Source organism: Scyliorhinus canicula, chromosome 10 (assembly GCF_902713615.1).
Source record: "Scyliorhinus canicula chromosome 10, sScyCan1.1, whole genome shotgun sequence".
NCBI classification, from domain to species: domain Eukaryota; kingdom Metazoa; phylum Chordata; class Chondrichthyes; order Carcharhiniformes; family Scyliorhinidae; genus Scyliorhinus; species Scyliorhinus canicula.
In genome coordinates, this window is record NC_052155.1 from 20,680,479 (window position 1) to 20,705,072 (window position 24,594).

The 24,594-nt window shown below is 47.4% G+C and overlaps 1 protein-coding gene across 1 annotated transcript in view; it reads left to right on the forward strand.

Moving 5' to 3' along the window:
* The window catches only part of LOC119972907 (piezo-type mechanosensitive ion channel component 2-like), a 1,374,210-nt gene that overhangs the window by 1,150,159 nt on the left and 199,457 nt on the right, over positions 1–24,594 (forward strand). Inside the window, 4 exon segments of the mRNA XM_038810453.1 lie at positions 2,025–2,124; positions 6,684–6,761; positions 9,666–9,832; positions 11,192–11,391. Of these exon segments, the coding sequence (XP_038666381.1) occupies positions 2,025–2,124; positions 6,684–6,761; positions 9,666–9,832; positions 11,192–11,391 (545 nt within the window).

Sequence of the window (24,594 nt, forward strand, 5' to 3'; positions counted from 1 at the left end):
CGGGAAATTATAGGCCGGTTAGCCTGACTTCGGTCGTTGCTCAGGTTGCAGAAACAATTATTAAAGATGATATTGCGGAGTACTTAGAAGTGTATGCTAAAATAGGGCTCAGTCACCAAGGCTTCGTCAAGGGGAGGTCATGCCTGATAAATCTGTTAGAATTCATCGAGGAGGTAACGGGGAAGTTAAACATAATAACATAGAACTGGGAGCAGGAGTAGGCCTTCTGGCCCTTTGAGTCTGCTCCGCCATTCAATGAGATCATGGCTGATCTTTTGTGGACTTAAGTCGACTTTTCCACCTGAACACCATAACCCTTTATTCTTCAAAATACTATCAATCTTTATAACAAAGGAGAACCAGGGACATGATCTATTTGGATTTCCAGAAGGCCTTTGACAAGGTGCCCAACAGGGAAATGGCTTGGAAATCTGAAAGGGACTTTAGGAGTCTTGCTTCAGGATTCTCTTAAGGTTAACATGCAGGTTCAGTTGGCAGTTAGGTAGGCAAATGTAATGTTAGCATTCATTTCGAGAGGGCTAAAATACAAGAGCAGGGATGTACAGCTGAGGCTGTATAAGGCTCTCATCAGACTCAATTTGAAATATTGTGATCAGTTTTGGCCCCGTATCTAAGGACGGATGTGCTGGTGTTATCAGACTAGATATAGTAGGAGAGACTAGAACTCGAGGGGAACAGCCTCAGACTGACTGAATGATCCTTTAACTAAGGTGAGGGGGAATTTCTTCAGCCAGAGCATGGTGAATCTGTGGAACTTTTTGCCGCAGAAGGCTGTGAATGTCAAGTCACTTGAATGTCTTTAAGACAGAGATAGGTAGGTTCTTGATTAATAAGGGATCAAGGGTTACGGGGAGAATAGGGATGAGAAACAAACATGATCAAATGGTGGGGCATACTCTATGTGCCAAATGACCTAATTTTGCTCCTATGTCTTATGTTCTGATGGAGGGTCTGTGGAGGGTGGGGGCAACTCCGAGGTCCCTGAGGGGACCACCCCCCCCCCCCCCCCCCACAGCCTGGAAGCGACAGAGGAGCACATCATCAGTGTCCTGACCGCCCCTAAAGTCTCCACCGCAGCAGGGCTGTGCTTGGCCAACCACGCACCAAAGCCTGCCCGGTGTCATTCTCGATGAGGGTGTTGGAGCATCACTGGGGGGTGGGTTGGGAGGGGGGGGACCGGGCTTTAAGGCCTTTAATTGCATACATATTCCTACTTTACTTTAATTTACATGTTCCCACCGACACAGGGTGGGTAGCGTGCTGCTGCCGCATACACACAATGGAGCACAGCATCTGGTCTGTGTCTGGCGCTGAACCCATTTTTCGGAATCCCGATGCTGGCATCGAACAACGGAGAATCCATCCCATGTATGGGGTTACATGTGGTTTGGAATGTGGTCCAAACGCAATCCCAAATCTTAATCACAGCAGATCACCCTAATTCACCAGTTTGACATTTTCCTCTATCTATTCTGTGGCTTCTCAGAATGAAATTTCCAAAACAGTGTTACTCTTGTGCTGTACAATTGTGTTACTAGGAAATAGATTGTCCTATCTCATTTCACGTGCAGCAATTGTGACCAGAAGACAGGCAAGTAAAATATTCAACATCAGTGTGTCTGAAGATATAACACATTGTGTGACACTTTCTTTTAGACAAACCCTTAATCTATGTGTACAGAAGTAGAAATTTGATGGTGGATTTTAATTCTTACTTTTATATCCTGTTTTTGTGCCTGTTTTTTTGTATACCAATACAGCACTACAGTTAAAATTGGCCATTAATTGTATTAAAAGCAGCAAAGTCTCGTCTCAAGCCTGGCTTTTCCAGCTAATCAGCTATATATTCAATTTGTGTTTTGAACCCAATGTGATATGGTGTTTTTAATCAATTTATAGTGATGAGTTTCTGGATGACGCTTGTCATTCTCTGTAGTATGGCTATGCACTGAATGGGCCACTTTAAATCTGGTGAAGAAGATATATAAACTTTGTTTTTACAGTTCATTTATCAGACCTGGATGAAAGATTCAAAATCCGTACTAAAGAAAAGAGAGAAAAATAAGCGGAAAGGATGGGAACGCGGTAAAAAAGAAGCAGGAGGTAATTTTGGTGTAGCATTTTGTATTTCACCTGAGACGGACCTGCAAGTTTGTAAAAGTAACATTCACAACACTGCTAGTGTGAGTTATCTTAACGTTATAAATGAAGATACTAGTTAAAATAGGATTGCTGGATTTGACTCCCTGTATAGACTTGGTTGTCATTTGTTCCAGACTCTTTCACTTTCCTTATCTGTTTCCCTTCTTGATGACCAGATTTGAAATCAGATAATCTCATTGCAACTATTCTGGAAGGAAAGTAGGAGGAGACTTCATTGTATTCTGAATGTTAAATGGAAAGACTCTTGGGCGTCATTCAACGACTCTGTTGTGCCTGGCACAGATCCGTGTGCAACGGGTGAATCACACTTGAGTCCAAAGTCGGGCTCCGCGCCAGGACAGCACGAACTGAATATTTAAATGAACTGTACCCCGACACTGGATTCACCCGGCGCCTGGGACTCACCGACCACACTTTGGAAACCTCACTAGCGTGCCATTTAGTGTTGGCTCACACAAACATGAACCAGTCATAATGGCACCTGCGAGAGTCTCCCAGCCCATTGAAGACCCCCGGTTATTTGGGGACAGGGTAGGGTGGCACCTTGGTACTGCCTGCCGGCCATCCTTGCAATGCCACCTTGGCGCCTGGGTGACACGGCCAGGTTGTCGGTGCCAGGTTGGCCAGGTGTCGGGCCCGGGGTGGGCTTGCTAGGGTGAGGGGGGGGGGGGGGGGTTCCCGGGAGCCCCCCCAAGGTTGGGAGAAAGGTGGGGTTGGGAAGATCAGTTCAGCCTCCCAAATCGGCGCCTGATCTGTGAAGCTCGCCAGCAGGAAATCCCACTAAGTGTGGCCACGGCGGGGAGAAACTTCCCAAGGCCCAAAAAAGGGGAAATACCGTTGGATAGCGGGATGTTTCACCGCATGAATTGCGCCCTTCCGCGGAATTTATCTTGAGTTGAATTTCGCCAATTGTTTCTGATTGATACTTTTTTTTGTTTGTTGAAAACAAGAGGAGTAATTTTGAAAGAAGATTGTAAATGTTTGAATGTAGTCCATTTCTTTACACATCCAGCATTCCTATGGGTCATGGAAAACCTGGAAAATTCAATAAATTTTTAGATGACTTGTATGGAAATTTCCAAAAAGGCCTAAAGTTATTAAAGAGACATAGAATTTTAAAATATTTATTCATGGCATGTGGGCATCGCTGGCTAGGTCAGCATCGTTTGACCATCCCTAATTGCCCTTGAGAAAGTGACCTTGTACTCCTGCAGTCCATGTGTACATTAGCTGTTCGGGACTGAATTCCAGGATTCTGATCCAATGACGGTGAAGGAACTGTGATATATTTCCAAGTCAGTTGCTCGGATGCGAACCTCCAGGTGATGGTGTTCCAATGCTTCTGCTGCCCATATCATTCTGGTAACAGTCGTGGGTTTGGAAGATGCTGTCTAAGGAGCCTTGCTGAGTTCCTGCAGTGCATTTTCTAGATGATACAGACTGCTGTCACTGTGCTTCGGTGGTGCATGGAGTCAATATTTATGGAAAGGGGTGCCAATCAAGTGGGCTGCTTTGTCCTGGATGGTGTCAAGGTTCTTGAATGTTGTTGGAGCTGCACTCATACAGGCAAGTGGGGGTATTCCATCACACTCCTGACTGGATTGGATTGGATTTATTTATTGTCACGTGTACCGAGGTACAATGAAAAGTATTATTCTGCGAGCAGCTCAAACAGATCATTTAGTACATGAAAAGAAAAGAAAATACATTATTGGGCAACACAAGGTACACAATCTAAATACATAGACACCAGCATCCTGTAATACTACAGGAGTGTAGTATTAATCAAGTCAGTCCATAAGAGGGTCGTTTCGGAGTCTGGTAACAGTGGGGAAGAAGCTGTTTTTGAATTTGTTCGTGTGTTTTCTCAGACTTTTGTGTCTCCTGCCCAATGGAAGAAATTAGAAGAGTCAGTAAGCTGGGTGGGAGGGGTCTTTGATTAGGACTTATGCCTTGTAGATTGTGGATAGTTTTGGGGAGCCAGGAGATGAATTACTCACCACAGGTTTCCTTGCATCTGACCTACTCATATTGCCATAGTATTTATAGGGTAGTCCAGTTCAGTTTATGGTCAATGGTAACCCCCAGGATGTTGATAGTAGGGGATTCAGCTCTGGTAACACCATTGAATGTCAAGTGGCAATGATTAGATTCACTTTTGTTGAGATGGCATTTGTGTGGCATGAATGTTACTTGTCACTTATCAGCCCAAACCTGGATATTTCTAGATTTTGTTTACTGCTTCAGTACCTGAGGAGTCATGAATGGTACAAAATATTGTGCAATCATCAGTGATCATCCCTTCCTCTGACTTTATGATGCAAGGAAGGTCAACGATGAAGCAGCTGAAGATGGTTGGGCCTACGACACTACTCCGAGGGACTCCGACAGTGATGTCCTGGAACTAAGATGATTGACCGATAGCAGCCACAGCCATCTTCCTTTGTCCAAGCTATGACTCCAGCCAACTGAGTGTTTTCTCCGATTCCTATTGACTCCAGTTTTGCTAGGGCTCCTTGATGCCACACTCGATCAAATTCTGTCATGATGTCAAGGGAAGTCACTCATCTCGCCTCCTCGGTTCAGCTCTTTTGTTCATGTTTCGACTAAGGCTGTAATGGGTTCAAGAGCTGAGTGGCCCTGGCAGAACCCAAACTGAGCATCAGTGAGTAGGTTATTGCAAAGCAACAGTACTTGATAGCACTGTTAATGACTCCTTCCATCACTTTACCGACGATCAAGAGTAGACGGGTGAGAAAGTAATGGGCTGGGTTGTACTTGTCCTGCTTTTTGTGCACGTACATGAGCAATTTTCCATATTGCCGGGTAGATGCCAGTGTTGTAGCTGAACTGGAACAACTTGGCTAGTGGTGGGGCAATTTCTGGAACACCAGTCTTGAGTACTATTGCTGGAATATTGTCATAGCCATAGCCTTTGCAGTATCCCGTGCCCTTAGCCATTTCTTGATATCACATGGAGTGAATCGAATTGACTGAAGACTGGCATCTGTGATTTGGGTCTTGAGAGGAGGCCAAGATGAATCATCCACTCGGTACTTTTGACTGGAAATTGTTGCAAATGCAACATTGCTGTATCTTTTTCATTTATGAGCTGGACTTCCCCATCATTGAGGATGGGGATATTTGTGGAGCCACCTTCTCCATTGAGTTATTTAATGATACACCATCATTCCCAACGAGATGTGGCATGACTGCAGAGTTTAGATCTGATCCATTGGTTGTGGAATTGCTTCGCTCTATCTAATACTTGCTGCTTCTGTTCTTTGGCACGCAAGTAGTCCTGTGTTGTAGCTTCACCAGGTTGGCACGTTATTTTTAGGTCTGCCTGATGTTGCTCCTGGCATCCCTCTTGTACTCTTCATTGAACCAGAGTTGATCTCCTGCCTTGGTAGTAATATTAGAGTGGAGGATATGCCAGGCCAGGAGGTTACAGATTGTGCTCGAGTACATTTCTGCTATTGCTGATGCCCCACAGTATCTCGTGGTTGTCTAGTCTTGAGTTGCTAGACCTGTTCAAAATCAATCCCATTTGCATAGTGGTATTGCCACACAACACGATGGAGCCTGTCCTCACTGTGGAGGTGGGATCCAGCAAGGACTGTGCAGTGCTCACTACTCCTGATACTGTCATGAACAGATGCATCTGCGGCAGACAGGTTGGTGAGGATGAGGTCAAGTATGTTTTCTCTCTTATTGGTTCCCTCACCACATGACGTAGATCCAGTATAGCAGCTATGTCCTTTAGGACTTGGTATGGTTGGTCTGTGGTACCAAAACACTCTTGGTGATGGATGTTGAAGTCCCTCACCCAGAGTACATTCTGCGCCCTTGCCTGTACTGATCCATCAGCTAATGGGGGATGCTACATGCGGCAGTAGGTTTTGTTGCCTATGTTTAACCTGAGCCATGAAACTTCTTGTGGTCCACAATCGATGTTGAGGACTCCCAGCTGTCATTGTGTCACCACCTCTGCTGATTTTGTCCTGTCAGTCTTGTCCTTCAGAACTTTGTAACTGTTTGATACAACTGAGGGACTTGTTTGGCCATTTCAGAGGGCAATTAAGAGTAAACCATATTGCTGTGAATCTGGAGTCACGTTGTGGCCAGACCAGGTAAGGACGGCCAGTTTCCTTCCATAAAGGGCATTGGTCAAAGAGATTAGTTTTTCCGACAATTGATAATGATTTCATGGTTATCATTAAGACTTTTCATTCCAAATTTTTATTGAATAAAATTTCTGCCATGGTGGTATTAGAACCTGCATCCTCAGAACATTATCCTGGGTCTCTGAATTTCCAGTGCAGTAACAAGATAGGCTCAATCTGTGTTCAGATATTTGTAGTGTCTGTCATAAAAACATTATGAGATCACTTAGGTGTCCATTTGAAGGTGTTAAGAAAAATGGAGCAAATGCATAGATCACACAACTGGAACGTTATTGAATTTATTCACATGCCACTCCATTATTTTTTGGTTAGGTCACATTGCAATTGAATGTGAAGAGACAGAAGAGTTGCCAACACCAGAGGAAGTGCGTAAAAATTCAAAAGCGCCAGGTATAACAGACCTTTTCATTAGAAGAGAGACAATTTTATGCAGAAATCCATCACAAAATGAAATTATGTCAGTTCTCAATTTTAAAGTAACGTTTAACAATTAGACGTAATGGCTTCACACAATGAAGATGCCTCTCCAGAATTCATACATGGAGATTAGCTTGTCCCATACGGGTTTTCAGTTTCATTTTAATAGGCAGAACACCTTATTTGGGGCAGGATTCTCTGTTTGCTGATGCCGAAATCAGAAAACGCAAATGGGTAGACAATAGCCTACAATGCCAAAACCATATCAGGTGCGATTTGACACCAAATTGTGATTCTCCGTCACTTTGAAAATGGAGTCAATGGGCGGGATTCTCCGACCCTCGCTGGGTTGGAGAATCGCTTGGGGGGGGGGGGGGGTGGGGGGGGGGGTGAATCCCGCCCTCGCCGGCTGCCGAATTCTCCGGCACCGGGGATTTGGCGGGGGCAGGAATCGCGCCGGTCGGGCCCATTAGCAGCGCCCCCCCGGCCCGTGATGGGCCGAGTGGCCATCCGTTTTTGGCCGGTCCTGCCGGCGTATGTTACGACAGGTACTTATCGGCGGGACCTGGCTGGACGGGCAGCCTCGGGGGGCGGGGGGTGGGATCTGGCCTCGAGAGGTGCCCCCATGGTGGCCTGGCCCGCGATCGGAGTGCTCCGATCCGCGGGCATGCCTGTGCCATGGGGGCACTCTATTCCTCCATGCGGGCTGGTGTATCGGACCACCATGGCCGGTGCGGAGATGAGCCCCCCCTGCGCATGTGCTGGTGTGACGCCAGCACACGCTGGTGCTCCCGCGCATGGGCCAACTCGCGCCGGCCGGCAGAGACCCTTCGGCGGCAGTTGGCGTGACGCCAAGCCCCTTCCACGCCGGCCAGCGCGGCTCAAACCACTCTGGGGCTGGTCTAGCCCCTGAAGGTGCGGAGAATTCCACACCTTCGGGGCGGCCCGACGCCGGAGTGGTGCACGCCACTCCTTAACGCCAGAGTTGCCCGCCCCGCTCGTTTCCAAAGAATCCTGCCCAATGTGTTTCACTCCGCATGTTCATTAGACTCAATTTGCATATCATTAGCGGGCCCAACCTGGAATGCTCCAGGGCCTCCGCGATTCTCCGCCTCTGATGGACCAAGTTCCTGACAGCGTGGTTCACTTGTGCTTTTAAAAATTTTGAAACCAGCATTGCAGCTGCTGAGTGAGAGAGAGGGGTTACAAAAGGTCTCCAATTTCGCCATAGTTTGCTAACAGTTGTGTTGCTGGCCAGGTGTTTCTGCCAGGGCTGGGGGGAGTAGTAAGGAGTGGCCAGGAGGTGGGCTGTGGGGTCGCGGTGGACGGGCATGGAGCATCATTGCTGCAGCTGGCACGCTGCTAACAGCCCACTTTGAACCTGTGCCATGGGTCGTATAGGTGTCCCCCCAAGACACCCTTCTGGATGCTCCCTGCTCCCATTCAACCCATCAGCTGTATGGGCGCACTCCAACACAACCAGTGCCATCGTTTTGGCTAGTGTGTGGGGAGTGTTATGTGTATGCGCGGGTACAGTTTGTCAGCCTCCTGAGTGTCAATCACGGACCTGGCGAATCCCACACTGTTTTTCATTAGAAGCGATTGTGTTCCACGCGGCATCAGTGCTAACCATTTAATAGTAGCATAATCGGTGCAAGTGCTGCACCGAGTTTTCTGTTGTGAAACGGAGAATCCCGCCCCTGATCTCTGTGCCTATGTTCGTAAAAAGAATACTTGTGCACAAAATTCAGCACCCTCTTTCTTATCATTGTAGATATGGAATAATCTCTTATGACTGTTATTAGTGTCGCAAAATTTCACACAGTATTATAATTAAAAAGCAGATGAGTGCTGATGCTGAAAATTTAAAATAAAAACAGAAAATGGCATAAATACACAGCAGGTCAAATAGCAGAAAAGAATAACTGGGCAGGATCTAATGGTCCTTCCTGCTGGCGGAAGCTTCTGGTCCCACTGAAGTCAATCCTCCAGGGCGAGTTCCTCAGCAGTATAGCCAGTGAGCAACATAAGTGGCCATTGATTTCGGTGAAACTGGAAGATCCCGCCAGCCGCAAATGATGAGCCGGAAAAACATTGCGGGGAGGCTGGAAAATCCCGATCATTTGAGTTTACAGTTACAGGATCGTTGACCTTTCATCTGATTCGAAATTTTAGTACTGTAACTGGCTTAGTCATAAGGTGGCAGGGTTTAAAATTTCTTTAAATCAAATATCATTGAGTTCTTTCTAAATATGTGATTAAAATTGTTCATATATATTATCTAATCACAAAAAGTAATAATCTCAGTCTAATTCTGGTCATTTTTACTTTCAAAGCACTTTTGTTATTTACAGATACTTCACATGACCTGTCCCAGTGTTGCCTTGCACATGATCCTGCGTTGCTCCATATTAAACTCCATCTGTCATCTTTTTCTTTGACGAATAACATTAAAATAAAGCAGTAAAGGCTAAATTTTGTTATTTTCTTCTTGTGGCTCAGATAAAAGAGTGCATATCTTTAATTTGGACATGAGGATCGGGACACACAATCTGCAGTTGCACAGTTTTCCATCTAAATAGGAACAGAAGTAGACCACGCAGCCCCTTAAGTCAATTGTACCATTAATTAGATTATGACTGATTTCTGCCTTGACACCATCTATCTGCCCTGACTCAGTAATATTTAATGTCATTTCATTTACCAATCTCCACTTAAAAATTTTTGATTGGCCTAGTTCATTTCAATGGATGGAAAATCTTGAAAATCTACTTCATGTCTGAATTTCAAGTATGCATTCAGTGCTGGAAAGGCTAAATTGACTCTTACAATTCTAAACTGACTATTTCTAATAATGCTTCTCTCTTTGTTTCCCAGATAATGTTATCAAACGAGTGTTTAATCTTCTGAAGTTCACGTGGGTTCTCTTCTTGGCTCTGGTGGACAGTTTTACAAAATGGCTAAATTCAATCTCAAAAGAGTGCATTGATATTTCTACAGTGCTGAGGATAGAGAGATGTATGCTTACGAGAGAAGTGAAGAAGGTATGGCAAATTAGAATAATGTTTCTATAAATCCTGTTTATTGATTGTACAGATTTAGGGCCTGATCTAACTGAATTGCAACAGGGTCCCATGTCAAGTGCATTTAGCCAGGTGTTTCCCAGCGCACGAAGCGCCGAGAAACACCATGCTATCTAACGGGACTTTGTTGCAATCCAGGGCCTCAGCCATGCCGCACTTACTCCCGTTTCCTGGCATCTCAATCTTTTGACTCCACCCAAAGCCCCAACTCACCTATAGGGGGGTCATTACCCCCCCCCCCCCCCCCCCCCCCCGCAGCACCTCACATGGGCAGGGCACCCCCAGGCCCAATCTCCGGCATGGGAAAATTGTCACCCTGGCATCTTGGCACTGCCAGCTGGTAGTTCCACCTGGGCACCTTGGCAATGCAAGGCTGGCAAGGCTGGCACCCATGTGGCACTGCCAGGGTGTCAGGCTGGTATCAGCAGTGCCAGGTTGTCACCCCGCCCAGAGGACAACCACCTGGTGGCCTGCGATCCCCTGGGAGATGCCAGGACCTCAGTAGATCAGGGGAGCATATATTAGAGTGAGACTAGCTATCTCACTCTAAGATGCAGATTTGCCAAATACTGATCCAGCTCACATTGGGCGGGATTCAGAATGACATCTTATGAGATCCAGTTAGATCTCGCGAAGTGTGGCAAGCTGGGTAGATTCCAGAAGAGGCATCTCCGTTCGGCCGTTAGATCATGCCCTTAATTTAGAAAATCTATTTTGTCTCAACAATGTTGCAGCCTATTATCCTGATGGATGTACTTATTTTATGACTTTTATCTATCATTTGGTGATAATAGGCGCAAATTTGAACGAGCAGTCAAACAGGTGCGAATTCAATACAGTAGCACGCTACTTGCTTTTTCATACTGGTCTAGTAAGGACCTTGCATGGGCCGAAGCTTGAAGCAGATGACCTGCCTTACATTTCTAGTTCCAGTTGGGGATCCAAGAACATCCTACCCTAGTCAAGAAACCAGCTGGGACCACATGTGGCCCGTGCCGTCGGGAACCCGCCCAATTGGGGGCAGAGCGTCATGGGTGGGCCGACTGATGACGCGCCAACGGCATTGTGGCTGCGCGCATCCTGATGATGCCGATTTGGAGGGGGTGGAGCATCGCGAACTGGCGTCAAACTGACGCCTGCTCTGATTCCGACGTTGGAAGCCATTCTCCACCCGACCGCCATTCCCGATTTTGGCATGGACTACGGAGAATACTGCCCAATCTATTTTTAACCAAGGTGTACTTTCTCAGACTTGTTCAATACAAATTGTTCCTGCATAATTGAGTGATTATCTGTTCATCATCTTTCATGTTACTCTAGGGAAATGTTCCATGCCGTGACAGTATCCAAAATTACTACAAGCACCAGATGAAAATTCATAGTTCACGGGAGTCAAATTTGGATTGCAATGACGATGGTGCCAAATGTGTTGCTTTAACTATCCACGAAGGAAACCGAGAAGTGGGTGCTGAGAGAATGGATAGCATGGATTCTTTAGCTTCTCGAGATAGTCTGTCCAGGTAGTTCTTTATAAATGTTTATTTCTAACACTTTATTATTGTGTCCTGTCGGAAAATATTTGAATCAATTCATTCAGTCTGACCAGACCTGAACTTTGGGAATGTTCATTAAAATCAAAGCCAAGGTATACCTACAGCAGACAACAATACTAAAAATCATATGGTTTGTTCAAAGAAATTTGTACAGATCACAAATTATCCTGATTGTTCTGAATAGAGTTTGAGTGTTCAAATGTTTAACTAATTCGGATATAGTATTTGAAACACTTATAAAATTAGTTGGTGTATAATTGTTCCACCAGCCTTATTAAACTTGCTCAATTGTATGAAAGTAGCAGAAAGTTACCAAGCTATGGACACTAATAGGCAGCTCATTGGCATAGGGGAATGGAAGATCGAGCTGCTGCAATTTCAGTAGCAGTGCTCTGGTAAGTGAGTAAAAGGGACTGGTAATGGAAGTGTTTTCGTGGGGAAAAGAATGATCAGTTAGAGATGCAGCAGAGTTCTGGTATTCCTGAGTATTGCCCACTCGGGTATGGCTACCTCAGACCAGGGACGAAATTCTCCGACCCCCCGCAGGATTGGAGAATCGCCCGGGTCGGCGAAAATCCCGCCCCCGCCGTGGCAGAAATTCTCCACCACCCGGGAATTGGCGGGGGCGGGAAATCACACCCCGCCAATCGGCGTGACCTCCGCGCCAATCGGCGAGCCCCCTGCGGAGATTCTCTAGCCCGCGATGGGTCGAAGTCCCGCCGCTGAGAGGCCAACCCCGCCACCGTGGTTTGAACCACCTCTTGGCGGCGCGAGCAGACCCCGGGGGTGCCCCCACGGTGGCCAGGCCCGCGATCGGGGCCCACCTATCGGCGGGCGGGCCAGTGCCGTGGGGGCACTCTTTTTCGTCCGCCGCCGCCATGGCCTCCACCATGCCGGAGGCGGAAGAGAATCCCCCAGTGCGCATACGCCGGTGGTGACGTCAGCGGCAGCTGACGCACCGGTGCATGTGCGAACCGGCGAAGGCCTTTCGGCCAGCCCCGGTGCCGGGCGGCGGGCATCAAAGGTTTTGGCGCCAGTCGGCGTGGTGTTAACCACTCTGGCACGGGCCTAGCCCCTCAATGTGAGGGCTTGGCCCCTAAAGGTGCGGAGGCCCGACGGCGGAGTGGTTGGCGCCACTCCGCTACGCCGGGACCCCCCGCCCCTCCGGGTAGGGGAGAATCCCCCCCCATGTCTTGGAACAGGAACCTCAAACAAACTTGAGATTTGATGCAAATAAACTAATTTCAGAAATGGGCACAACATAAGTGACATTACATGATGAAGAGATTCATATGAATAATTTCTGATTCTGAGCCGAAGAGCTGGAACCTATTCGGGGAGTCTCGTTCCATTAACAACATTAAAGCACAGAAATTAGAAGTTATGCTCAGCACTTTAGACCAACTAGTTATTCTAATTTGCAAGAACAATGCAAACCAAATCTATTTGGGAACTTTTCCTGGAATAAATGATTAGTATTAATTCACTAAACCAATGCAAATTGATGCATATGACATTCTACATTTTAATTGATGAGTTTATGATTTCCGGTTAAATTAGAATTGCTGCTGTTATGACGACCCAGGAGGCCCTTTAGTTGAATAAACGGAGTTTATTATAGTCATAGAAAACCGCCGCTATGACAGCGTACATTAAGGACTACCAGAATGCCAGTCCCTGTCTGGCCGGCTTTTACATAGCCCAGTACTGAGCCCCAGCTGAGTGGGCCTCCACCAATAGCGGGGAAGCTCATATTCCATGAGTCCCAGGGGTAGGTCAATTAAGGCATTCCCATGGGCCTCGTGAGGGTCAATGCACCCCTCCCTCCCCAAGTCCAAAAGTTCCCCTCCAGTGGCCAGCTGAGGGGGGCCTTCTTCGCAGTGTTGAGGGTGACTGTGCCGTGGTGGGGCCGGGTGGAGGGGTTTGTATCAAGTTGTCAATCACCTTTTCATGACAAACAACGGAGGATAACTGCCAGCAGAGTCTTCCATAAGTGCTGATGTATCCGTGTCCATATACGTGGTCAAGTCACCATCATCCTGTCAGTCCAGATACTGGCCCACGGTGGGTTGTGCTTCTTGACTGTATGGTGGTATGAGGCTCAGTGAATGTGCCTGGCGTGGTTTCTTTTGAGGCAAGTTCCCTGCCCTTGAGGTGGTCCATGTGTTTCCGTGCGGTCTTCTCTCGAGTTCTTGTATGAAACGGACCCTGTTCTTTCCAACACAACCCCAGGGGCTCAGTGGGTGCGTCCCCAAAATTAAGGGCGTGCACAGCCTCTCCCAGTTTAAAACCTCTCTCAGGCGTCTGTGGGAGTGGTACACCTTTTGGAGGTCCTGATTTTACTCAACTTTCCCGCCTTGGCTTGGAGGATACCATCCTCTACACTGAGCTCCTGCTGATTCATGATGTAGATGTGTGGCGCTAGTGAGGCGCTTCCCTGGGGAGGCAGTAGTGCAGTGGTATTGTCACTAAACTAGTAATCCAGAGACCAAGGGTAAATTTCTGGGGACCCAGGTGTTGTTTTCTGTGATCCCACCGTTGTCATGATGTACAGAACATCCAGTTGTTTAACTGGAAAGATGATTCATTAACAAGACGTGGAAAGATAACTAACAGATTACTATACAAAGACTCCTAGATGAATTCAGTGAATTCTCCTGGAACTACTCTAAATGCGACTACCCTCTTGTATGTCCTACTACCAAATGGCGGGTATCTCAAGTCACGTGAAGATGTCGGATTCCACCAGCTGGTTGGAGGTCACATTACTAACTATATACAAGACTGTGCACAGGCATACCACTACATCCCCCTCCATTTGGAAATGTTAACATTCATATTCACATACAAGTGTGTCTTACAAAAACATGATTTGTATTATTATTTAACACATGTTGTATGCATATAGAGATGCAACTGTGCTTCAAACAATATGATCTGGTTGATGAACATGTCCCCAGTGCACAGCTTATTGTACATCTACAACAGAATCACCCCGTTGATCTGGGTGCTCATCACCTTCCCGATGTCGCTTTTGTTTCTAGAAGACCAGTTTCCTTGCAGGTCTTTTGTGTCTTAACACCTTGTTTAGCCTTTTGATGCAATATATCCTGAAGGTTGGTTTCCTTGCTGGCCTTGCCTGAGTCACCAGCTTCTTTAATTTCTTCATGCAATGCTATTTGCTGCATTGTTGTCTACTTTCTGGCCTGTGGGCCACATTGCCGATGTCTTCTTGTTTAGTATCACAGTTGGGACTTGCGGTATCCTCTACTGTCCTTCTCTTAGATTTCATAGCATTTACAATGCATAATGAGGCCATTTGGCCCATCAAGTCTGCACCGACCCTTGGAAAGAGCACTCTACCCACACCACCACCCGATCCCCGTAACCCCGCCCAACATTTTTGGACACTAAGGGGCAATTTAGCATGGCCAATCCACCTAATCTACAGATCTTTGGACTGTGGGAGGAAACCGGAGCATCCGGAGGAAACCCATGCAGACACGAGAATGTGCAGACTCCACACAGACAGTGACCCAGCCAGGAATCATCCCTGGGACCCTGGAGCTGTGAAGCATCAGTGCTACCTACTGTGCTACCGTGCCACCCACAACTGTTTGGCAATCTTCCTCTTCTTTTTTATGGGAGGGATCCTGTGACTGCGCCTCTTTTTCTGTTTGGCTTTGGTAGCATCGCCTTCCACTGGCCTGCTCCATGGGAGTGGTTGCTTGGGAGCAGACGTCCAGTGTCGGCATACTTGTGAGGGCCTGTGCGCTCATGGTCAAGTCTGCATCTTCAGTTGCAGCCTGCAGAGCCTCGTACTCTGGACTCTGGGGGGGATCCATGTCCCCAACATGGGTACTGCTCCTTCATCCTGTGTTTGACCCCCATTTGGTGGCACATTGTCACTCAATATGATGATGTATAGGTCATTATTTGCTGAAGAGCCGATTAGTGGCTCATCCTCATCTGGTATGATGATATATGTATCATCTGACGTTGTAGAGCTGCACACAGACACAGCCATCTGCTCTTCTAGCACATCCTTTGGTGGAGTGACTTCGAGTATTGGTGAGTCTACTACCGGAACCACTTTGTCGGCCTGAGGTGATTCACTGTATACCTCTGGAGGCAGTTTCTCCAGAATGGATATTATTTCTTCCGTTATCAGTTGCTCTCATCTGCAGTGTCTGCTATTGCAATCTCGCTTTCAACCTCTGCATACGCCATTTTAGAGCTTTCACACTTATCGGTGTCCTGCGCAGACTAGACATCCCTTTTGATCACCTCGTCACTCCTGCCAAACCACCTGTATAGCGCTTCATAGTCGTCCTCATCGAGCCCACCGTCTGAATCTCCACTTTTCTCATGGTACTCATGGTCCTCGTAATTATCATCATAATAATCATCATCAGAGTCATCATCATCTGCAAAGGTTCTCCTGTAAAGTACGATATTGCACATGGAATTATGGGTTCACGCAAGGGTCAACCAATTTCAAAGTCATCAACGAGTCTCGCCGAAGAACTTTTATTTAACACATCTGGAACTTCAGGAGGATTGAAGAAGTTGAAGAATTAGGTAGTTTTCGTAACTGCTTTACGAGCATTCTGACCCTTTTGCTTCTGCTTCGTTTTAATGGTTTTCAGTGTGACATTTTTTCCTTTCTTTGAGTCGATCTGGCATCTTGTGATTTCTGGTTCATCAAAGAATGAAAAGTCGAATTCGTCAGGCCACGATTCCAGTTGGTATACTTTTGTGGTGACCTCAATTGTGAAATGCTCATTTGGCTCAAACTTAAACTCCAGAATGAAGCTCATTGGCTGTTCAAGCTCTGAACATTTAACATTCACATCTTGTAGATGCTTTAATATAGGATCATCATGCTCCTATATCATGCCACTGAGCAAGTTCATGTTATTGAAGACTGTTAACCAGAAGTCTGGAAATCCCTTTGGCTCTTCCATCTCTTCATCTGATTTGTCATCCTCCGCCTTAACTTTCACTTGTATTTCATGGGATAACTGCGCCAATATATCTTGTTCCCAGGAAGAATGATCCTCCGTCGCCACGCTGCCTGGAATGTATAGCTGCTGAACTAGATTCAGGGCCTCAGACACATCCACTCCTAAGATGGACTCGCATTGCATGTCCACAATGGAAAATGGAATTATGTGCCTTCTTGTCGTTCACCCATGCTTCAAAGTGACATACAGCCAATCTCCTTTCCATTGCAGTCTTGCAGTCATGAATTGACAACTGTTGGTTTAATCCACAGACTGTGCAAAATGGACAGACTGAGGAGATTGGCCCTCGCTCCTGTGCGGGCTTGCATTTTATCAAGTACAGCACAGGAACAGACCCTTCGGCCCTCCAAGCCTGCACTGACCATGCTGCCAGTCTAAACTAAAATTTTCTGTACTTCCGGGGCCCATATCCCTCTATTCTCATCCTATTCATGTATTTATCAAGATGCCCCTTAAACGTCATGTTGCTTGTTCTGGGTGAGTGTGCTTAACACTCGATTTGGCTCTGTTTCGTTACTTAGCTTTGGAGTCGCCAGGTATCGTTAAGATACCGCCACAAGTTTCAAGGTCAAGTTCAAAGCAATAAAACCATACACCAATCAGTAAGTTCAAACAAATGAGTTTATTATAAGACAATTATAAACTACTCATGCACACGCTAAGATGACTAAACTATTCCTACCACTAAATAGACCAATACTTATCTGAATAAGGAACTGCCGGATTAGGGGACAAGGCCTCTTGATCTGCACTGGGTCCGCAGACTTCAGGTTGGTACGGGTTAAAAGGGGTCAGGAGTGTCTATCTCTGGTAGTGATCGTTGTGAGACACTTACTTGCTGCTGTCCGAACCTCTCCTCTCTCTCGGTCAAGGTCTTCTTCGGTAAAAAGCTGGTTGAGAGGGCTGGTCAAGAGAGGAGGGCTGGTCAAGGAGAACGAACTGAGTTTGGGACCTGTCTTTTATAGGTCCCAGGGCTTCGCGCCCTTTTGGGCGGACCCTCTATCTGCTGAGGATCGATTGGGTCTCTTCCCAATCGATCTGTTTGAATCCCCCCAATACTGAGGCTATCCCTCGACTACTGGGCGGGCCTTCAGGTGTTTTGTCTTTGAACCCCGCTGGTGCCGGGGTGTCTGGTATCCCATACAATGTTGCAATCACTTCCCTATTTGTGTCCATTGTCCCTAGGATCGTTCCATTACTATGCTAACTGTCCCGGAGATTGCCTCATTAGTATGCGGAAGGTTCGTTTCGGTGCTGTCTGGTCTCTTAGCAGACAGAATACACAGTGACGTGTTGCAGCCTGCTTGTGTTGCAAACTTTGTCCATTTTACCCTGCAAGCTTTGCGTTCCTCCATTTTGTATTGAGGGAATGGCCAACTTCTGTGGCTACAGTCACCATCATCCCTGCTTCCACCACCTCCTCCGGCAGCAAGTTCCAGGCACCCACTACCATCTGTGTAAAAAAACTTGCCTTGTAAATCTCCTCTAAACCTTGCCCCTCGCACCTTAAACCGATGCCCCCTAGTAATTGACCCATCTACCTTGGGAAAAGTCTCTGGCTATCCACTCTATGCCCCTCATAATTTTGTAGACCTCCTAAAAGGTCGCCCCCTCAACCTTCATCATTCCAGTGAGAACAAACCAAGTTTATTCAACCTCTCATCATAGCTAATGCCCTCCATACCAGGCAACATCCTGGTAAATCTCTTCTGCACCCTCTCTAAAGCCTCCACATCTTTCTGATAGTGTGGCGACCAGAATTGAGCACTATACTCCAAGTGTGGCCTAACTCAGGTTCTATACAGCTGCAACATGACTTGCCAATTTTTATACTCAATGCCCCAGCCAATGAAGGCAAGCATGCCGTATGCCTTCTTGACTACCTTCTCCACTTGTGTTTCCCCTTTCAGTGACCTGTGGACCTGTACACCAAGATCTCTCTGACTATCAATACTCTTGAGGGGTCTACCATTCACTGTATATTCCCTACCTGCATTAGACCTTCCAAAATGCATTACCTCACATTTGTCCAGATTAAACTCCATCTGCCATCTCTCCGCCCAAGTCTCCAAGCGATCTAAATCCTGCTGCACCCTTTGACAGTCCTCATCACTATACGCAATTCCACCAACCTTTGTGTCGTCCTCAAACTTGCTAATCAGATCAGTTACATTTTCCTCCAAATCATTTATACAATGAACAACAAAGGTCCCAGCAGTGATCCCTGCGGAACACCTTTAGTCACAGCCCTTCAATCAGAAAAACGCCTTTGCATTGCTACTTTCTGCCTTCTATGACCTAGCCAGTTCTGTATCCATCTTGCCAGCTCATCTCTGATCCCGTGTGACTTAACCTTTTGTACCAGTCTGCCATGAGGGACCTTGTCAAAGGCCTTATTGAAGTTCATATAGACAACATCCACTGCCCTACCTGCATCAATCATCTTTGTGACCTCCTCAAAAGAACTCTTATCAAGTTAGTGTCGTTCAACATATCTGGAATTGTTCATCTGTCTTGGATGGTACCAGCTTCATCATCACGATTGTCGCAAGTGGTCAGTAAAACTTCTTCACTTCTGGTGGCAGCCATGGAGTGAGTGTCGCTTATTTGGTAGCTCCTGCTCATGATGGACTTTAAAGACCTTTTTCCCCGATTTATGGTAGATTTGATCGGCAAAACAGGAGACTGGTGAAACAGAGGAGAATGATTCCCCACCAGTGTATGGATTCGTGGACCAGAAGGAGAGATTGTTGGTCGAAGACGGGAGTGGAGTCTGCAGCACAGGAGAATATGGCGGAGGGTCAGGGACCGAAACTGCCGGTTCACTGGTCAACTGAGCAGTTGATGGACTTTCTCTAGGAGAGTTTTGCTCAGCAAATAAAGGAATACCTGGATCCAATTAAGATGGGGATTGATCGTGTGGAGCAAAGATTGGAAGTCAAAGGCCAGGTGCTCCAGAATATGGAAGAGGTGGTTGCTGAGCACAATGAGCAGCTAGCCACGATGGCGGTGGAAATGGGGCTGATGAAGGACCACCAGAAGAGGCTGGAAGAGAAAGTGGAGGATTTGGAAATCAGTTTGTGCAGGTAGAACCTGAGGATTGTTGGCCTTCCAGATGGCAGCCAGGGATCGGACGCAGGGACATATGTTCGAGAAGCTGCTGGGGGAAGGTGCGTATGCTCGACCCTTGGACATGGACAGAGTGCACAGAGCGCTGATGAGGAAGCTTCTGAGGAATGAGCCGCCGAGGACGATGGTACGAATGCACAGGTTCCTGGACAAGGAACAGATCTTGAGGTGGGCCAGGCAGATGAGTAGCTGCATATGGGAAGGCAACGAGTGCGTATTTACCAGGATGAGGGTGCGGAACTGGCCAAAAGAAGGGCGAGTTTCAATAAGGTGAAATCAGCCCTCTTTAAGAAGGGTGTGAAACTCAGCACGCTGTACCCAGCACGTTTTTGGGTCACTTATGAAGGCCAGGAACTTTATTTTGGATCGGCAGATGAGGCGATGAACTTTGTTAAGGTCAGGGGACTGGCAGGTGATGGCTATTTGGTCCAGAATGGAGTTCTGAGGCCCGATCCTGACCGCATGCGCCCCCTCATGGAACTCCCCCACTGCCCCAAGGCCCTCAAATGATGCCTGGGGTTCTTTTCTTACTACGCCCAGTGAGTCCCAAACTATGCAGTCAAGGCCCGCCCACTCATTCAATCCACTCTGTTTCCCCTGACAGCCGAGGCTCACCAGGCCTTCAACCATATCAAGGCCAACATCGCCAAGGTTGCGATGCACGCAGACAACGAGACGTTACCGTTTCCAGTCGAGAGTGACGCATCAGACGTCGCTCTAGCCACCACACTCAACCAGGCAGGCAAGCTCGTGGCATTCTTTTCCTGAACACTTCATGCCTCCAACATTCGGTATTCCTCTGTCAAAAAAGAGGCGCAAGCCATCGTTGAAGCTGTGCAGCATTGGAGGCATTACCTGGCCGGCATGAGATTCACTCTCCTCTCTGACCAAAGGTCGGTAGCCTTTCATGTTTAACAACACACAGCGGGGCAAGATCAAAAATGATAAAATGTTGAGGTGGAGGATCGAGCTCTCCACCTACAACTTCGAGATTTTGTATTGCCACGGTAAGCTCAACGAGCCCCCCGATGCCCTATCTCAAGGTACATGTGCCAGTGCACAGGTGGACCGACTCCAGACTCTGCACGACAATCTTTGTCACCCGGAGTCACACGTTTGTACCACTTCATCAAGGCCCGCAATCTGCCCTACTCCGTCGAGGAAGTCAGGGCAATCACCAGAGACTGCCAGGTCTGTGCGGAGTGCAAACCGCACTTCTACCAGCCATACCGTGCGCGCTTGGTGAAGTCCTCCCGCCCCTTTGAACGCCTCAGCGTAGACTTCAAAGGGCTCCTCCCCTCCACCAACCATAACATGTACTTCCTCAGTGTGGTCGATGAGTACTCCAGATTCTCCTTCGCCATCCCATGCCCTTATATGATGTCGGCCACCATCATCAAAGCCCTCAACACCATCTTCGCTCTGTTAGGCTTCCCCGCCTATGTCCACAGCAACATTCATGAGCAATGAGCTGCGTCAGAACCTGCTCAACAAGGGTATCGCCTTGAGCAGGACGACCAGCTATAACCCCCGGGGAAACGGGCAGGTGGAGAGGGAGAATGGGACGGTCTGGAGGGCCGTCCAGCTGCCCCTACGGTCAAGAAATCTCCTGGCTTCCCGCTGGCAGGAAGTCCTCCCCGACGCACTGCACTCCATTCGGTCGCTCCTATGCACTGCGACTAAAGACACACCCCATGAACATCTCATTGCCTTCCCCAGGAAGTCCACCTCCGGGGTGTCGCTCCCGACTTGGCTTGCAGCTCCAGGACCCGTACTCCTCCGTAAGCACGTACGACTGCACAAGGCGGACCCGTAGGTTGAAAGGGTACAGCTACTCCACGCCAACCCACAGTACGCCTACGTAGCGTACCCCAACGGCCGCCAAGATACTGTCTCCCTCAGGGACCTGGCACCAGCAGGTTCCCCACACACACACACACACACCCCTCCGGCCCGGCACCACCCTCCCCTTCCCCGGTGCACCCAGCCGCAACTCCCGCCCCAGGACAATCCGTCCTCCCCCTGCTCACGCCCAAGGATGACAAAGATTTCAGCACGCTCCTGGAGTCACCGAGGACCAGGCCGACACCGGAATCGCCGACACCACTGCAGCGCTCCCTGCGGCAGATCAAGGCTCCGGACCGACTGAACCTATAACTTGATAGGGGCTCTTGAAACATCATCCTTCTGTATAATTCTCCTCCACCCCACTGGACTCAATTTTTTTTCTCTCTGTATTTTAAATCATGTACTTGTATATAGTTCTCCACCACCCCCACCGGACTCAATTTTAACAGGAGGTGAATGTGGTAGTCATCACTGATGTATATATTAAGTGATTTGTGGTAAAGCCCTGTACTACAGGTACAGGGTGTCATAATATCCACTCATGTATATAATGAGATGCAGACAGGCAGTGATTGACACATAGGATGACCAGTAAGCATACAACACAGCACAGCGAATCACCAGACTGGACACTACCACTATAAAGCCAGAGGGCACTAGGTTTCCCACTCTCTCGGGATCCAGCTACTGAGACAGTCAGAGTCCACGAGCTAGCAAGTGCAAACACCATGCGATAGCTCGTAAGTCTGGTCAGGCTACTACAAGGTCACCAGTCAAATCAGTATAGTGTCGACCCACAGCTGAATATGTATAGCAGTTCGATAGTTGAATAAAACAGTGTTGGATCTTGTCCAGTGTTAGACGTCTGTTTCTAATTTCCCTGCATCGAGTGTGGTCCACATCGAACCAACCTGCCTAACACATCATGGTACCAGAGTGCTACTGATCTTGACGGACCTATCTCGAGTGAATCAGCATTGACCAGCAAGCAGCCATCCAGCGAAATGGAAAACATCCAGCCTCCTCCGCAGCTCCGCATCTCCGGCAACCTCGGCACCAACTGGAAAATCTTCAAGCAAAAGTTCCTCTTGTACATCGAAGGCCTCCGACCTCGAGGCAGCATCGGATGCCAGGAAGATCGCACTATTTCTCTCCACTGCGGAGGATCACACCAACCATATCTACAACACCCTTACGTTTGCTGACAGCGAAGACAAAACGAAATTCAAAACCGTCCTGCTGAAGTTCAACAGCCACTGCGACATTGAGGTGAATGAGAACTTTGAACAGTACATCTTCTAGCAGAGGCTTCAGGGTAAGGATGAACCTTTTCACTCCTTCTTGACCCATCTCCGCATCCTAGCGCAGTCATGTAACTATGACTCAACGGCTGATTGCATGATCCGGGATCAGATCATTTTCGGGGTCCACTCCGACTCCCTGCGGCAGAAGCTCCTTCAATTCAAACAGTTGATTCCCTCTGTCGCTATTGAGACGTGCGTTGTCCTTAAGCATGCCAGGAATCGTTACTCCCACATCAGGGCGGCAGAAACTGCAAAGCTGGCCTCCCTCGAGGCGGAAAGGGTGCAGGCCATCGCACAGATGCAGGGCCTGAGTAGTGAGGAGAGTGGCCGTTTCGCGTGCTTTTCCTGGATCCCTGCGCATGCACGCCACGACCGAATGGACGACGAGACCGTCAACCCGACTGCGCAGATGCGTACACCGACCGCACTGCTCATGCGCGATGGCGCACAGAACGCGCTGATGTCAGCGTCGTGACATATCCGAATTGTGGCTCCGCCCACTTAAAGCGCCAATGTCCGGCAAAAGGACGCTAATGCCTCCAGTGTAGCAAGCTTGGCCACTACGCAGCGATGGCAGCGATCCCACCTATCTGTGTGCAGGCGGCTCCTGATCCACCTCTGCGGCGATCAACAAAAATTCATCACCCACCACAAAGACTTAATCTGTAGACTGAACTTTTGTAAATTTTGTGACTGAATTCATCGATTTAACCTTTGTAAATATTGCTTTGATTGCTTAGTTTGCCATGTATCTGCAGTATCGACACCTTCCTATACGTTTGTTCAAGCACCATTTGTATATAGTCAGGCATATATATACCGTATATACTCGCGTATCCTGCGATCTCGCGTATCATGTGACCCCTAAATTTTCGTCCCCAAAACATGATTTTATCATATATCTTATGTATCATGCGAGTCACTTTTTTGAGATACCAGATGACACTAGTCTAGGCTTTCCGCCGTAAACAACCGAATGAGAAACAGCTGTTTTGCTGTTTCTAATCACGATAATAAACAGTTACCTAACACGTAACAAGTACCGTAACACATAACGACGATCGAATACATTCTACCCTTAGCCACTATGGAGAAAAGATCTGCGAAGAAATATGCTGCCAAATTGAAGCTGCAAGTTGTTGCCGAAGCGGAACAAAGCAACAACGTTAAAGCTGCAAAGCTGTTTGGTATCGGAGAAAGCTGTGTCCGAAACTGGAGAAAACAAAAAGAAAAATTGAAGGAAACTCCTTCTGATAAATGCGCAAATCGCGGGTTGAAATGTCATTGGCCGCAGTTAGAAGATAAAGTATCAAAGTGGGTGTCCGAAAATCGAGAAAATGGTTATATTATAACACGATCTAAAATAAGACTTTATGCTTTACGAGAAGCAAGAAAAATGGGCATTCGTGTGTTTACTGCAAGTCCCGGATGGTGTACGTGGTTCATGAAAAGACATGACTTTGTGTTAAGAGGAAAAACAAAAATTGCACAGAAACTCCCAAAAGAATTAGAAGAAAAAGTGACTAGTTTTCAAACATTTGTAATCAAACATCGCAAAGCTAACAGCTATAAGTTATCGTGCATTGGAAACATGGATGAGACACCCGTGAATTTTGATATGCCATCAAACTCAACCGTTAATAAAGTAGGCGAGAAAAGTATTTTTATCAAAACTACAGGGCATGAAAAGACACATTTTACGGTTGTACTAACGTGTGTGGCAGATGGGACGAAACTTCCTCCAATGGTTATCTTTAAACGGAAATTAATGCCCAAACTAAAACTTCCAAATGGTATCATTGTCCATGTCCATGAAAAAGGATGGATGAATGATAATGGCTGCAAGATTTGGCTGAAGAGAG